The 18,150-nt window shown below is 38.1% G+C and overlaps 1 protein-coding gene across 1 annotated transcript; it reads left to right on the top strand.

Moving 5' to 3' along the window:
• The first annotated feature begins 2,529 nt into the window (after nt 1-2,529).
• On the top strand, nt 2,530-12,912 carry LOC139127086 (uncharacterized). Its single transcript, XM_070693008.1, has 3 exons — nt 2,530-2,997; nt 7,292-7,414; nt 10,355-12,912. Exons 1-3 carry the CDS (start codon nt 2,835-2,837, stop codon nt 12,355-12,357), a joined length of 2,289 nt encoding a protein of 762 aa, XP_070549109.1. The 5' UTR covers nt 2,530-2,834; the 3' UTR covers nt 12,358-12,912.
• The last annotated feature ends 5,238 nt before the right edge of the window (nt 12,913-18,150 follow it).

Genomic DNA, 18,150 nt, shown 5'->3' with positions numbered 1-18,150 from the left:
ATTAAAATGTTATAAAATGTTTGAGCTATTGCCCCTTATATTGAATAGCAAACCGCAATGGTGAATAAAAGTCAGTATCGATAACATTCCGTCTTTCGCAAAATCGCAGCCTTGGGCTTTAAGGTCACAGAGAAGAATCACTATAAAAATGTCGATCTCGATGACAATTTTGGGAAGATCGCTTCTTTTACGAAAGTTTTCATATCTTATTAAAAATTTAAATTTCCATAATAATCACACTTCAAAAAAAGGAGGAGTTTACTCCCCTAGTCGTTGATTCCACAGGGATTTGCAATGAATATTCTAATTCTGTGATATCGAAAATTGAATTCAGTTATTCAATGCAAGAATTAATGAAAAGACCATTCGTTAATACATACTATAGCTATTGTTTCTAGGATATGGGGATAGGTCTCGGTGGGAACTTCTTTTATATTTGTTTATGGTTGCTCTAACTAAAATAAAAACGGCCAACATTACAGTAGTTTCACGTATCGCTTAGGGAAAGATGAAACCAAGTTTTGGTGAGTTTGAAACACAGGCTGGCGAATTGCGCACAGCTGAATATCATTCTGGTTCACCTTTCACAGTGGAATGGAACAGATAAGATATAAATAAATTGCCTATGGATAAAACGGATTTTGAGTTGCAAGTAAAGCCACAGGCGGCCCAATCACTATTAATAAGCTTATAATTGAGTTTTTCTCAGTTTTGTCTGTCACTGTCAGTCCCTCTCCTTTTTTATGCTCTGACTGATCGTAGTAAATAAAATAAATGACTATATAGCCTAACCTATAGCCACCTGACTCTTCATTTATTTTACACCCCATTACAAGGACGTTTATCTCTCATATACACATCTTGTAATTAATTAGTTAACACAACTAATTATGCTAATCCGTGGACTTATCAAGGGTTGGTCCACATTGCAAAGATAGAGATGTAAGTGCCCGTTTTAGTAACCTTTCCTATCTTTCGCGATGTTGACTAAACTATAAAATCCCTGATAAGTCCACGGATTAGCATAATTAGTCATGTTGACTAATTAATTACAAGATGTGTGTATATGAGAGATAAACGTCCTTGTAATGGGGTGTAAAATAAATAAAGAGTCAAGAGGCTAGGTTAGGCTATAAAGTCATTTTTTTTTATTTACTACGATCAGTCAGAGCATGAAGAAAAGGAGAAGAACTGATAGAGAAAACTGAGAAAAACTCAATAATAAGCTTATTAATAGTGTTTGGGCCGCCTGTGGTAAAGCTTAGCAAAGCTCGAGTTTTTGCCCTGAAATTAAGTTAAGTGGCTGACGTGCGAATTCAAAGTTTGGCAAGCCTCAATAAAACGTTCCATTTGTCCATATTGAAAAGCCGTACAAATCCACGTAATCCTAGGGGGTCAATTTCCGTCATAAAAGGTCTAGGAGGGCTCGTAAGAAACCCCAACTCTTTCTATAATGCAGGCTGGGCCGAGTTTTCTTTAGTTGTGTCGTTTTTTTTTCTCTCGGCAGTGTTTTGCCAAGAATCTTGTTACTAAGTAAGACAATCCAGCCCGGCTTTTATCCCAACAGATTCGGTTGTAAGTTTTTCCATGAAATGCCCGATTTTGATGAAGACTCATAATTGCCATGGTGTGTGGGGAAACTAGACCATAGTCGGCTTTATCAAAGCTACCAACTTCAAAGAAAAATACTACGGAGGCATTGGCATTGGGTGTAAGGAGGTGCCGTAAACACAAATTATGCGATTTTCAATGATGATCTACCGATCTTAAGGTAAAATGCATGATCTCTCGCCAAAATATACCCTAAAATAGCACTAATATGGTGTTCTTATGTTGCATAGACAATCGGGTTCCAAGACAAGAAATTGACCTTTTTGAGCTAACAATTCTCTGGTGGTCAATAAGCTCAGAACCCCCGTAAATTATATATTTTTTTCTGAAAGCCTTGATATAGGGGAACATTTTGATAACCACCGTCGTTTACACAACGATCACGTGACAGGTAATTTGCTTAGCCTTTCAAAAATCGGTTCCCCCCATGTTTTGTTTCAATGCTTCGAGATATTTGGCTGAACTGTTCTATGGATCTTCCAAAGAGTGTCTCAGAATTTGTATTCCACTTTTCAGCGCTTGTTGGTTTGAATTCAAAAAAATGCTAGAAACAGTGCTGGTTGATCATATCGGTCTAAATGGTGAAAATATCTTCACAATGCAGTTGTTCAACTTTTCATTTTGTGTGATAAACTGTAGGCCGTAAGATCTGTAAGATGTTTACAATTTCTGTTTCATTCTTGATTGTCAGGACAATTTCACGCTCTTTTTTGCGGTCGGAACACATAACATAGTTGGGAATGTGTAATGAGCCTTCAGTACGCAGAAATTGCTTTTTGAAGATCCTCTTATCCGGTCAAAACGTCTTGAGGTAACCAGTTTGGCTTGTCTACAATGAACGGCAAAACTTTTAGCAAAAGAAAACCATGTAGACTAGGATTGCGTTACCTAATACTCTATGTTAGTGCGAACTTAAAAGTTAAGTTAGTAAGATTTGAAATTGAACTTGATGCGGTAGTAAATTGAAAAACTTTTGTCTGCTTTTATAATCAACTATTGCTAGCTGCTGCCAGGTCCTCCATAGTCGGCTAACCGAGAAACACGCCCTCAGTGTCATATGTAGACGAGGTCAAATGAGGTCACAGGTCAGGTCACAGCTGAATCTCACTCGGCTTTGTGCATCGGGTACTTTTCCTAACGCCCTGGTGTACTGCAGGTGCTGCGTGTGGACCTCAGCAAATCATACTTTCGGGAAGTAGGGTTAATTTGGTATTGTTTATAATATGTTGCCGAATAGGGGTATAAAACTGTCAGTTGATGCGGACTGTAATTTTATCTCGGTCGAGAAGTATGACTCAATCCAATATGGCTTGCCGGAGAATTCCATGCATCATCAATATGATAATGAACAGAACCGTGCAGACGTCACAAATATCAGCGACCTTGGTAAGTTTATGGAACTATTGAGATTTACGTCTAAGATTGTGTCACTAGGGTCTCCAGTGCAGCTGCCCGGGCTATAGCTTGCGGCCCCGCGCTGCCTGGCCATGGCCTGGCCGATCCTGACCTGCTGATGCTGGCCCATAATGTACATCGCTATATAATATAGCTGAAGTTCAAGGTTTGCCTTGGTATTTGGGTCATTGCCGTCCGCCCCAGGCAAAACCTCAAGCTCCAGCACTGCAGCTATATAAAGTGCTGAAATTTAAAATTGTAGACCAGAATATAGCTGATGGTTTCATCCACAGGCGCCTAGGGTGGTCAGCGAATAGTAACATAAAAAAGGTCTGGTTTTTTTGTGTGTACCACATTTTGATTTGACACCGCTTGTGTCTGGGGTTTCATCATGGAGATTGGATTCGGAAAGCCATACTGGTATGTTTGGCTCTGGTTGGCATCCAACCTGAAAGCACACAACAGCTAGACTGTAGTAGGGTGACCGGACGATTTTTTAAAACGGAATTTTTTTGCCAAAATCTTGATGGCACCTGTTGAAAGTGTTGGTACAAAGTCCAAATCTGCAAAAATAATTTGGCTAATTAGCATAATCACAATTTGGCAGCCTCTGGAAAATCTAAGTTTCCAAATTCTTTCCTTGAATATTGTAATGAGGAATAATGAGACAATATGACCAAAAATCGGATCAAATATTGTTAAAATGGCTCAAAGATGACTAACTGTACAATAATGAGTCTGGTGAAAGGTGCATTGATAGTTTCCAAATTATTTCTGTGAGAATATTGTATGGGTTGATGAGTCACAGTGAAAGAAAATGGAAGATTGTCCTTAGGCTGACCTTTGTGTTTACAGTATCATGGATACAAGCCATTGTTTCTGGTCAGAGACAGGTGCGCACCAGTGAAAAAGCACGTTGTTCAAGTACGGCACTATTGCGAACTTTACTTCCTGCTTTTAAAAAACCGTGGGCGCTAATTTGCGCTGCATAGCTGAGCTATTTTAAAGCACAAAACAAGTAGAAAAATATCTAAGGTACAATTTGCCCGCATGGCCATTTCTTCCCTCCTTGGAAATGATGCCAAAAGTCATAGCCGTTTCAAAGTAAAATTTCGTCAGCAGTTTCTTGGAAGAAAAAAAAACCTTTTTAGCAAATTTTTGCACTCATTGACTTCCTAGTCTTCACAACATTCACTGTGAATGCAAGTGTTTCCGTTCCCGCGATCTCTCATAGTGACCATTCGCGTGCGAGTAGACGACTTCCAAGATGGCGTCCCGTCTGACGTTTGTTGACAAAATGTGTTCATAAACTTCAAGATTTTCACGTCATTACCTTGTTCATAGACATAAATGTGCACAAACTGTTGCATACTTAAGGTGAATTTGTACAATGTACCACTACCTGGGTCCCCCTTTATGCCTTCGATTTCGAGCATTCACTCTTAGAAAACTTGTGTCAGCCCCATTGTAGGGAATAGGAGGGCCTCTCGTCCGGTCACCCTAACTGTAGTGACTAGTATACCTACCCCACAACGTCATAGGTTGATACAGCTAGCTTTTACTGTTTCAAGAAAGCACAATAAGCATAGCAAAGTCTATGGTTTGTTAAGAGGAAGATATTCATGTATTTATTTATTTCATTATTCATTTATTTATGTTTTCTGTATGTGAATTTACTTATTAATGCATTTATTTATTCATTCATCATAAGGGCACATTCTATTCCACAAACTTGTCATATCCGTAGGGTCAGACATCAGTTTCATGTTAGTACATGACCAAATTATATGCCAATCTAGTTTAAAGGGACAAAGTCGGCCATATTTCATGAATTTTGTTTGATACGAGATACTAATTATATTGTTTGACATGTTGAAAGAAACTGAATGAATGGGTGAGTGACCATGTATATATTTGACCCCGGTTTTACACATGATACATGAAACCATTGCGAAAATCAATCAATGGTCATGACCATTAATTCATTTTCGTGATGGTTTCATTTAATTTGCCTAAAACCAGGGTCGACTATATGCATGGTCACCCATTCATTCAGTATCTTTCAACATTTCAAACATATAAGTAGTATCTCAAATCAAACAAAATTCATGAAAAATGACCAACTTTGTCCCTTTAAGGTGGTTGGAAAGGCTAGAGCGTCAGTTATAAATTTCAACAAAGCTATTAAAATATAAAGTAGTCAACATTCTCTGTGGAATAAAAAAACTAGACATTTGGGCACAAAGGCATTGCAGAGTTATAGCTTGTTAAAACTTCTGAAAAACTGACCAAATAAGAAGAAGTTGGGGAGTCCTTAGTGTATTAACTATGGTAGAGGTCCCCTAGCTTTTAATAAAATGTTTGAAAAGGGAAAGTCATTATTTGCTGTTTTTCAGGAAAGTTTGACAAGGTGGTGCTGGCATTCAGAGTGAGTGACTGCTATTGTAAATGCATTTTTAGATTCTTTGAGTGTCAAAGAGGTGTCAAAAGTGAGATTAGCCAAAAAAAACTGCTCTATGACTTCAAAAGAGGGAGCAAATACCGTATGGCTTGTTTCAACATTTTTGACAGAATAACAGTTTTCCTACATAATTGTATACCAATTTAATCCAACTTTGAAATGAGATATGGACATGGAATTTTTACAGCCTATTAACAAGGTTACAGATAAGATTTGTACGGCACAATTTTCCTGTATTTGAAGTACTTTTGAAAAATAACATTTTGAAATTTGAAAGAATTTTAATAATTTTTTGATATATAAACCCATGTAAAATCGTAAAAACAAATTTTATTTACAAATCCTGCCGTACAAATCTTACAATAAATAGTGTCAACATATTTATAACTAATTTGGTAATATTAATACTATCCAATTAATATTAAATTCAAATATGTAAAAAAATATGAAAAATTAAATTTTATATTTACTGGTGTCATATTTCAAAATCATGGCTGCAAATATACAATTTTTATATTCTTTGGAGAAAATATTAACTAAGGGAGTTATCCTGAAAATTTGAACTAAATATCTTGATTCTAACACTTGAAACTTGACATTAACTCTGAGAAAAGAATTGGTGCAAAAATAGCCTTTCCAACCACCTTAAACATACATGCAGGATTGGCACGAGATTTCTGAGACATTCGAAAAGGCAATGCTACACAGTTGGATGACGTTTTGGGGGAAGTGTTTCAACCAACCATTCCTTTTTCTCACATTTCTTGTACCTAGCATGCACCGTGGTATGAGGACAGTCAGCTGACTTGTACAATATGCATGTGAGCTGCCTGGACCCTGCCTTGCTTGGCATTGTAGAATGTAGAACGAGGGAGGGACACATGCATAGGACTGTAGGAGTGTTTGATAACCAAAATTACTGATGCAGCTAGCAGTTGCCATACATAGGGGGGAGGTTCTGCATATGTATTTCTGTCCTTGACAGAGATCATATTTGTCCATAGACAACTGCATTCACATAGCTGATAATAAGTCCCATTCCTGCGCCCTTTCCTCCATGCTACCATTCTTCTGGTGGTGCTGTTTGCAGTCCGAGCATGCAGTATAGCATAGGCACATCACTGGCCCTGTGCCTGGCCGACACTTCTCTGTGAGCAAGCCACGTCAGCTGACAATGTGTATGTCCGTAAAAATCACGTTTACAGTATCTGTAGTTTCAATTGTTGTCAAAAAAAACCCTGTGTGCAGTTTCCATTGAATCTTCATCAGGAATGATGTCAACACTGAGTGAATTGAAAGATGTAGCTGTGTGAACTGTCATTAGAGAGATCTTAAATCAACAAATTGGACATGTTATGTCTGATCGTTTTAACCACTTGGTAACATATGAACTTGGCAGGCTAACATTTAAGGAAATGAATGTCAAATTATCTCGGAAAACCACTTCATCTGAGCCTCTCCATGGTGTTCTATAACAATTCATGCAAATCCTTCATTGGAGAATGGTTCATGATTTCATATGAGCAACTGCAGGTGTGAGCCGATGAACATTATCCATCCATGATTTAATTAACATTGATTTACATGTATTCTGGTCTCAGCCAATGAAAATTTTCCATTCATGATTAGACAATATTTCATTTGCATGTATTCATATCATTCTTATCATATGAAAATGCTTGTTAATGGATACATTGGTACATTTAGGAAACAGATTGGAATATCTCTCCCCTTATATTCCAATTTATTGATAACCAAGCATCCTTCATCAATGTCAGAAACATTTATAAAAATTAATCAAATGAATTTATTAAATAATTTCAGACTGTCAAGAAATTTTTCAAGAAGTTAGAACAGTGGGCATGCTCGACATTTTTGGCACTTTATTTCAAGTTTCCTGTGAGAAAATAATTCAGCAATATGAAGATGATACATTGTCTGACAGTGGTAAGTATAGTAAGATATACAAGACCACTTTGATAGGTCAGAGGTCACTGTGAAAGGTCAGACTGTTGTAACAGCTGTACTGTATGACTTGTAAGGAACAGCACATTGCTGGATAGAATTACCTTTCTTGTCATTTCTCACATTTTTGAATGTTCATTTACGAGTGCAGGAAATTTACACAGTACACTGACACTGAGATTGTGCACTTTTCAGGAAGTGCGCACTCAATTAACCTGTTTACCCCCAATTCCCTGTAAACAGGTCCACAATCACCATTGTTAACTATGGGTTTGGGCCATACCATAGTGGTGAAAGGGTTGGCATCTGGTCATTGCAGAGACCAGATCCGACTCAGAGTACCGGTAAATCGTACAAGGTCCTTTACTACTAGTACAACAAAGCTGGCGGTCTAATTGTATTTTGGTTGCCTAGTCCTTTCAGAAGTCAAAGCAGTTACTGTGTCCCATTTGCTTAACTATTATTTAGCAACACCAATGAAGAGCAAATGTCTCTGTCAGTGTACTATCTGAATCTCTAGCACTATTAAGTATGAAACAGTAGCTGTACCTTTTACTGAATTTTTTTCCTTACAAGTTCTTGTCAGACTTTCTAGACGGTGTTGCAGTGCCAAATAATTAGCTTGTCAACACATGTACTGTTATTATTTACATTTGAATGCTGGTCTTGACTAGACATTGGAATTCACCTGTCAACAATAACAATAACAGTCTACACATGTATAGACTGAGTTAACAAACTCGATACTATCTATCATATTTGGGAGTAGAACAAGAAATGTAGTTGACATCAAAACAAAGTAGTGAAGAAAGTCATGAAAGGTTGCTACTGTCCTTCAGTGAACATTCAAAATATGAGAAATGACAACATCAGAGCTGATCTCTGTTTTAGTTCTGCTATCAAGCATGTGCAAATGACATCTGTCAGTATATCTTTTTAACCAGGCATCCGTAAATTTGCCAACATGATTTTTATGATCGTGATAAAATATAGTCATGACACTGTCGTGACTCCATCAATATTGCTCGAACACTCTGTCACAGCCAACCAATCGTGAATTCTATCCTGAAAAGTTTGTTGTTGTTCGTCAGCAAAATGTTGAATGTTGAACACAGTCCAGTAGTTGCAACACAAAAACACCTTGTGATAATATTTCCAAGTTGTTTTTGTACTTAAACAAACACACATTTTCTTACTCACCATCCAGAAAAATGTTGAAGTACACAGTATTTTACGATGCATATTGTAGTCCTGACTTTAATACACCGAGGTAACTCATGGATCTAAAAGATCTAGCAGTAGTTCTCACAAGTAATACCTAAATACCGGTACATGTACATGGCACTCTTTCAGTTCAGCTTCATCAGTTTCTGTAAAGAAAGGGTTTCCCTTCAACTCACTAAGTCATTTTGAAATGCCGTGTGTTCACCCTGTGATAATGTGAAAAAAACATGTATTTTTATAGTATCCTTTCTTATTTTGATAACTGAATTCCAGGTAGGACCATTTGTTATTCAGTGTTCTCCCTAAATAAGGTAACAGGGGCGTGGCGCCCTCTTGTAAATTCCGAGCGCCCCCTTGCCAGAAAGAAAAAGACTTATTTTTTTAAAAAATAAAACAATAAAATGTACGGGGAAAAAAGTTGACAGTGATTTACAGGCAAAATTCAAGCATGAGCGTCGATCCTGCAGGCTTCAAACATATCTCATCGATCTTGCAAATCTCGCGAGTTTGTGATGTCATCCGAGATCATCCCATGTGCAACTCATTCATTGATGCACCGTCCCTCCTCCCTCGTGCATGGGTGGAGGGACGGTGATTGATGGCAGCCATATTTGCATGGCACAGGCCGTAACGTTAGCCACGGTCGGTCCCTCCATAGGGGCCATGCATTAGGTAACCGACTTAGCTGTATAAACATGCCTAGGAACTTGAGGGTAACCAAGGACAGCAGAGTACTCTGAAGTTTTTATAGGAGGTTAGAATTTTGCTTGTGTATTCCTTCCAAAAGCAAAACGATCTATTGTTAGACTCGGTCGGACGTGTACGTGTATCAGGCTGAGAACACAATAAGCGTAAGTGTTATGGTGATAATTTTGACATCAATGAATAAATGTATGTCTGTCGCTATGTTTTCGTTTTCAAAAAATATAATCTTCATTGAAATCAGTGAACTGGAATAAAAGTTATGGAACACTGTCTCAGATTTCTTTTCCTTTGAGCTTTTTTATATGAAAAAAATCTGAAAAAATACTCCCCAAGTGCCACCAAATAACACTATTTTAATCTCTGTTTTTCAAAAAGCTCCAATGGCAGGAGGGGGGACACCCCCCTCCTCACCTCCCCCCCGTGACCGCTAACACAGTCGCATGTGGTGCTTTGCACCACGTCTTCGCCCTCTTTAAACAAAATCCTGGGGAGAACACTGTTAATAGTAAGATTGCATATTGTATAAGTACAATGTATTGTGTTTGGGAATTTAGAGGTTTGTATCATTTCAACATTCTTAAAGAAGACGAGTATGAAAATACATTTGTATTGTAGAAAAAAAATAGTAACAGTATGGGAATTTACAGTTGTCCCATGTAAATTTGATCAGTACTCCTATAAATCTTTAAATGATATGCTCCGCATGTACAGTACTCTACAGAATAAATTCGAGATTTCAATACATTAATTTCTGCCAGTGTTTGTCACATACCTCCCCACCTCTGTCTCTCTCTCTCTCACACACACACACATCTGTATACTGGGAGACACAGTATATGGTAGATACACTGGTATACACTGTACCGGTACATCTATCTTTCCTTCTCCATATTCATACACACATGCACACACACACACACACACACACACAAACAGGCAGCTCAGTTTGTTACCTCCAATTAATTCTACCTTGTCATCATTTTTTTTGCCCAGATATACCATTCATTGTTCAGAAACTTGTGGAAAATTCTCAAGTGTCTGTTGAGTATCAGCCATCAGCAGAGGACAGTGAGGTATACTTGGAACACAATGGACAAATATGCATTGAAAATGTTGATGGGGATGACGGGACTATACCTGCTTCCAGGCCCTTTCTGTTTGATTTTATGAATGGAAGCGCCAGTCAAGATGACAGAGCTGTAGAATATGATGGCGTGCAAGGTAATCTGGATGACCGACTGAAAACACGGCAAGATGGAAGTGTATTGGCGTGTGAAGAGTGCGGCAAAACTTTCAGTGTCCGGGAGAATTTGAGGAGACATGTGAAGATTCACCTGAATATGCGTCCATTTGTGTGTTTGCAGTGCGGCAAATCCTTCACTGAGAACCACTCTCTGAAGAGGCACATGAAACTTCACTCTGACACCCGGCCACACGTCTGCGAAGAGTGCGGCAAGTCGTTCACGGAACCCTTCTACCTGCGAAGCCACATGAGCACCCACAGGAGTGACCGACCGTACCTGTGCTATCAGTGCGGCAAAGCGTTCAAGCTGCGGGTCCACCTTCAGGTGCACCTGAAGATCCACACCGGCGAGAAGCCGTACGAGTGCAAAGTGTGCGGCAAAGCGTTCCGCGAGAACGGCAGTTTAACAAAGCACACCAGGATGCACACAAAGGAAAAGCCGTATCTGTGTAATCGGTGCGGTAAAGCATTTTCTCAGTCAAATCATTTGAGGTCGCATATGTTGACCCACACCAACGAGAGACCGCACGCGTGCCAAGAATGCGGCAAAACGTTCAATGAAAAGAGCACTCTCAAGAACCATTTGAGAACTCACTCAAACGAAAGACCGTTTGCGTGCAAAGAGTGCGGCAAAACGTTTTCCCGCAGCAGTTGCCTTCAGAAGCACATCCATATCCACTCCAACGACAAACCATTTGAGTGCAGCTTTTGTGGCAGATTCTTCCGGGAAAAGTGGCTGTTACTTCAACACCAACGGACGCACAAAAACGAAAGGCCGTACGTCTGCACGGAGTGTGGCAAAAGCTACACGGTGCAAGCCAGCCTGAAACGGCACATGCGACTTCACGTGGACGGTAAGCCGTATCAGTGCGATGAGTGCGGCAGACACTTCTCTGAGCAGTGGATTCTGACCCAGCATAAACGAGTACACACAAATGAGCGGCGGTATGTCTGCAAGGTGTGCGGCCGAAGTTACATAGCGCACGGCAGCCTCGTCACGCACATGGAGAGCCACTCAAAGGAAAAGGGACAACCCAGGAAGCAGCAAGATGGTGAAACTCTGATTCTCCATTTTGATGATAGTGCACAACAGGATGAAGGTATGGATTCCGCAGAACAAACTCCAAACCGTTACTCAGAAGAAAACAGTTATGTTAGAAGTCAGCAGAAGGATGGAGTTAACTTTTCAGGTGAAACACAAAGCTCACCTCTCAATAAATCCAATGATAACACAAATCAGCCAGCTGGAGATATGGGTTCAGAAGAACCGTCACTCAGCCCTGGTGTTGAGAAACTCGCTGCAATCAGGCAGGACCAAAGCGTGCTTTCAGAAAAATATAAGCCTAGTCCACAGGTCAACGAACCCAGTGATGTCACAAACAAACCAGACGGGGATATGGGTTCAGAAGAACTATCACTCAGCCCTGGTGTTGAGAAACTCACTGTAATCAGGCAGGACCAAAGCGTGCTTTCAGAAGAATATAAGCCTAGCCCACAGGTCAACGAACCCAGTGATGTCACAAACAAGCCAGATGGAGATTTGGGCTTTGAAGAGCAGTCTCATAGCCACTGTGTGGAGAAACCCATTAATGTCACAAACCAGCAAGATGGAGATATGGCTGTTGAAGTTCAGTCTCATAGCCCCTGTGTTGATACACCCAATAACATCACAAACCAGCAGGATCACAGGATGATTTCAGAAGAACATGACCTTGGACCCAGTGTCAGGGAGCTTGGTAACATCACAAGCTAGCAGGACATAATTTACCACATGTACCGTAGATAGACCCAAATATTGGTTGAAGTGTCTTCTGTGACAGAAATACTATTGTGCAATTACAAGAAAAAGAATCTTTCAAATGAGAGACTTTCTGGCAGTTCGTCATTTCCTACTGTTCAATTAATTTTGGTCAAGGATTTTTATTTGTAGTGGTAGAGAAACAAAGAACACAAGACAAAGAGTCCAGATTGAAATTACACCATATTTGATTCAATTTCCAGTGGTCACCCTGCCTTCTTGATAAATCTAAGTTTATCTGATTTTAAAAGCCATGGTGCATTTGAAAAATGCAGAAGAGCGAACATACCAGAAAATTGAATTTGATCATGGACACCAGTTTTACTTCATGTTTCCTTCTATTGTAGCTTTACGATTTGTTGTGGTATATAAAGGCATGCAAAGTCAGATACTTTCAAGAGAAATTCAGATAAAATTTATCATTTTGCTCGTTATTGTCTATTTTGCAACTAGTAGTTGAATCCTCTGGCATGTAATTATTGTTATTTTATTTTACTATTATTTTATTATTTTATTTATTATAATTTTAATCACAACATTGACGGTAGAATGAAAGATCCATCGCTCGAGGGCGCTGTCTATGCCCCCCCCCCCCCTTTTACGAGAGCATAGCGCTTGAGCGACAGATATTTCAGTCTACATTGATGGTTATGATGTACAAGTGCAATTTGTGTGTTAGAGTGGTTTCTAAACATCTCATGAGAAATTTCAGACAAATGTGTAATTTGTCTTAAATATGTAAAATGCTGGAACACTGAACTAGTTAAGTGAATTATTCAGCACCATGTGATTATTGGCAGATATTGTCAATAGTTAATGCCGGTATTCAGTGTTTCATAGAACGATTCAGAAACAAGAATTAAGACAGACAATGGCTGTATCTGTTGATCAGCTTTCATTTTATTTGTTATGCAAAATGAGGACAGTTTCTTATTCTCTTCTCTATAATAATTTAACATTTTTTACTAAAATTTAAGTGGCTTTGCGTACAGAAAGACTCGCATACAATATGCAATGATATAATTGATGAATAACTTGTGGTGCAACCACACATATATGAACCTATACATTTCAAATGGCTTCAAAGCTTTCACAGACCTTTAAACATAAATCTGTAAATTTGAAAACTTTAATGAAAGATTAGCAAAGAGCCACTCTTGGGCTATAGTCACAGATGGGTAATTCTTATGATGTAATTTATAAAATTACCGGTACTATTCATTGTAAGTTATTGCTCAAAATGAGGAACAAAAATATAAATTAATTCTAACAATATCAATGAATGAGGTCACAGTGTGAAAGTTCATGACCTCACAGTGTGAAAGCTCATGACCTTCCAAGTAATTAGGAACAAGTTGTGTCTTGTAGGGAAGTTTAATTAACGTATGATGTATTTGCTATTCGTTGTTTATGCAATGATGTACCCCCGCTGGCCCATAATGGATAACGCAAACTTGTATGACACAATGTACCAGGTGAAGAAGAGTACATTATGGAGTACAAAGTTTGCTTGAGTCCATTGTTGGCCAGAAGGAGGTACATTAGTGCTACTTTTTAGTTTTGGCAATAGTCAGTAAATTTGTAGATGTAGAAAATATCTCGGGCCACAATACTGGATAATTGGATAGATTATCAGTAATTATCTTGGGCATTATGTCACAAAATTAGCTTGTATTGATAAAGCTTCTAATATAATCAAGGATACATTATGCAATTACTGATACTTGTATAGAAAAACAATGACATTACTGACATCTTTAAATGTACTGCCCTATTGTGGACAACTTGAACTTCATAATTTGATGACATATGTCTGCAATTACGTGTGTGCAGTTTCTTCATCAGGAATGATATCAACACTGGGTGAATTGAAAGACATAGCTGTGTGAACTGTTATGAGAGAGATTTTATTGTGCCATTGTAGAGTAAAGGTGTTGTATATTTTGTCTGTTTCGTCATATTTTGAGATGTTTCTGACTGATGTGTTTAATACTGCCAGGAGAAGAATTTAAACGTATACAAGTTCTGTACAACCATGAATGAAAAATTTCCCAGTTCAAGGAAATTTACCTGTAAGTTGAAGTTTGGCTGGGATTCTACTGAGCACTGGCAGTCAGGGAAGGGATTATGTGAGATAGCACAAACTTCCCAGAAGTAAGATTTGAATGCACATCGAGTAAATACATACAATATCCCTGAATATTTATGGATGTATTATAGTAGTGAACTTGGGCAGGCATGTTGTAATCCTCTCTGAATGTCATTGTTTGGTAAATTTCCAGTCCAACTTCAACTTACAGGAAAGTTCCCTTTTAACTTGGGTATTTCACCTCACAATATATCATTTAGGGATCATGAGAGATCTGAAAGATGCGTTCACTGAGAGATTTGTGTCATCACATGTGACTCCTGAATGACATCATTGTTGAGGTCGAATTGGGTCACCAGAGAAGGTCATGTGATCTCTGCACTTGTCCTGAAGAAAATGGAGTATTTGTTCTGCTTTTATAATTGCACATCGCTATTCTTCTGTGAAATAAATAAGATGTCAAATCAAAATGACACAAAGTTCAACCTTTCTGTTGAAAACAGAAAAATTTATCCATTCTGAAATTTTTGTCTGAAAATTTTAAAACATTATCTTTCAGAATTAAGAAAAGAAATCGGGGCTCATTGAGCAAATTTCAACATTACAGAAACAAATTACCCGATATTTACCAATATTTGAAATTCAAAATGTCCACCATCCCTGGGTTATTTCTGTAGGCGAAGATTAAATTCCAGATTTTCACAAAGCTAAGCAGGTGAAAACTTTATTCCATAATCTTTAACCCTTTGCACCCTGACCCCCTGGTACTCTATGACATCATCGGACATTTCTGTCCGAGCCGGGTTCAAAGGGTTAAAGTGAGTGCTGCAAGTGGAAGGCCTAAAGAATAATGTAAAAGACTGAGAAACAGAATAATTGTTCCCTAGGCTCTCTGAAGGACATTTCTATGTACACCAAAGAGTCCTTATGCTAAGATGTCCTCACCAGACAGATGATATTTTATTGAGCTTGTAACTTGTGATAATTTGCATAACCTGTGCAATTTTGTGTCACTCTGTGATAATTGTTTTGAATTTCTTTATTACTTCTTCTTGAAAACTTGAATATAATCTTTGTATGCAATAGAAATCAGCATGGTAATTGTATAATGAACTTGGGAATGAGCTTTGCCATTGCTACAAATCAGCGCTGTATGATTTATAACCATAAGTAATAGCCAATGAAATTGCTTCTACTGTCGCTGATGAAATAAAAATTATGGAAGTGGGTCACAGCCGCTGTTTGATAGCATTGTATCAAAATCATGTAGAAATGTAGAGTGCAACACAGTTGTAGATGATTATTTATCAAATGAATTCGCTTGAAAAGCCCGTCTTGTATTGTGAATGCAAATTGCAAATACCTTGCCTTTTAAATAAAGAAGTGTTTGGACTCTGTATTTGGATGGTTATTTTCTGTCAAAGGGATACTACAAAGGTCATTGACCCCCACATGAAACTTGGACCGCGATATATGTATGTATGTATGATGTATGTATCAACACCATATTCATCTACTCTGCTTGGTAACTCTCTTCTGCACACCAGTCAAATTTTACAACAAGTGATTTCGTCAACTGTGAATATGCAGAGTTAGATCTATGGACCATTCATTGTCAAGGCTAAGGGTCATCCCAAGGTCATATTCACCACGGTAGCACGACAAGATAGCCCTCATACTATTGAAATTAGTAGCTTGCAATGACACAGATGTTTTATTGATGAAACTTCAAAACAATGTTTTTAAAAGAAAATTCTGTAAAGTGCCCTACACCTCTGTGATACTACATAATTACTGTAACTTTTAACTTTTAATTTTTCTTTCCCGTTTTTTTTTGCTCTGAATGTCAATTTGAAGTTCTTGTTCTACTCCCAAAAGCATATTGAAACACCTAATTGACAGAATCTATATCAGTTTAGTGAGTAGCGGTGCAGATGTCACATCTTGAATATGTTGTGTGTGTTTTGCTCAGCCATTATTGTCATTTTTTATGTCTACAGTTATTTTTTTTTCCTATATTTGTTTGTCTGTTTATTCTGGAGTCCCTCTGTTGACAGTAGCTTTACATCCATACTTGTCCAATAATGTTGAAGTTCGGTGACTTACGTAGATTGCTTTATTTCTTCCAAACACAAGAAATCAATCAAGTTACAAACATATGTGTATCTAATTTAAAAATAGTTTATTACACAAAAGCAACTGGATTTCCTATATAAATATAATTACATATCAGATAAATACTTCAGATATATATACATGATGTGTGAAATACTTAATACCTTTTGTTCCAGAGATGTGGTAAATATTGTTACAAGTCCATGCTTGGTTCTACTGTTTGTGGGATAAATATAATAGAGTTCCATTGCTGCTGATCCATATAATGTTCTAATGAACTAGTCTTTCCTTCAATGAGAATGTAGACCATTTTGTGAATAGTACTGCTGTAATGCTGAGACCATGTTGACACTCAATGATACTGTAGCTTAATTTGGGATGTATATCATAGCGAAATGGTGGTAGCACTGACCAATAGGATATTTTCAGTGAAGTTTATATGAATATCCTCTGTATTTCCGGACATCAGTGTTCGACATCACTGTCCTGTAAAATAAGAGATAGGCAAAATGGAAAATTCTTACAAATTTACGCTATATTGTGACACATCATGAAAGTATAAAGTAATTTGTGCCTTGAAATTGAGACCTTTTGCTCTCAGACTTTCCGTAAGGAAACTTTGAATCAATATATTGCCTTTCAAAATCAAGAATAAATATCAGGGATCACCATGCACATTTTTTACTAGAGAGACAAATTACACAAAATTTACTGACTCTTGAAATTTACAATGGCGTGAATGGCCGCCATCCTAGTTTTAACTTTATGGGAACGAATGAAATTTTCGATTTCAACAAGAATTAGCAAGTGTAAATTTTAGTTACTTCTTGACTGGCTATGATGAGCTTAAAAATGAGCCTAACAAGGGGTGGATCAAAATGTACCGGTACCAGTAACAGTTTGGCAATCCAAATTTCTGTCCCTGAGAAGCATTCTGCCGTGGAAAGGGCTTTGACTATCACCATGGTAACATGACTTTTAGGTAAAGACATTACCCATCATTAATTATGAGAATATCAGAGCTATAATTAAACTTGGTGAGTGATATAGATTTTCTCCACACTATAGCTCGTGATCTGAAAACTTTGGGAATATCAATTACGGGAATAATTTCATTTTCGTATACTGTTACTGTTTTTTACAATGTTCAAAAGTGTTTGAATTGTCATGATGATAATCGTAAAAATATTGAAAGAAACCTTGCATTTGCCCTGATGCACTTTGTGAACCATCTCAGAATTCGCCTGACCCTTGACCTGCGATGACGGTGTTGTTTTGGAGCTTGCTCCGGCTCAGCTTGAACACTCAGGCTGACCTTGGCTTTGTCACTCTCTGAACTCAGACTTCCGACATCAATATTGCTGGGAGAGCACAACTGGGGTTGTTCTGACTGCAGAAAATCTGTTTGAGATGAAAATAATACCAACATATACAGTGGCAATGTACGGTATTACACTGATGTACTGGGTTCTTTGTCATGAAATCCAAACCTGCCGTAACCACGCAGACAAACAGAGAGCAATTTCAAATCAAGGTAGGCATCC

The sequence above is a fragment of the Ptychodera flava genome, unplaced genomic scaffold (assembly GCF_041260155.1).
Source record: "Ptychodera flava strain L36383 unplaced genomic scaffold, AS_Pfla_20210202 Scaffold_28__1_contigs__length_4768798_pilon, whole genome shotgun sequence".
Lineage (NCBI taxonomy): Eukaryota > Metazoa > Hemichordata > Enteropneusta > Ptychoderidae > Ptychodera > Ptychodera flava.
Note: the sequence above shows the minus strand (reverse complement) of the source record. Positions and strands in the feature narration are given on the sequence as shown.

Bases quoted from the DNA above. Each gene is read 5' to 3' on its own strand.
- LOC139127086 (XM_070693008.1), top strand. From the start codon at position 2,835: ATGTTGCCGAATAGGGGTATAAAACTGTCAGTTGATGCGGACTGTAAT. The intron at 2,998-7,291 runs GTAAGTTTATGG...AAATAATTTCAG, and splicing joins CACAAATATCAGCGACCTTG to ACTGTCAAGAAATTTTTCAA. The intron at 7,415-10,354 runs GTAAGTATAGTA...TTTTTTGCCCAG, and splicing joins TGATACATTGTCTGACAGTG to ATATACCATTCATTGTTCAG.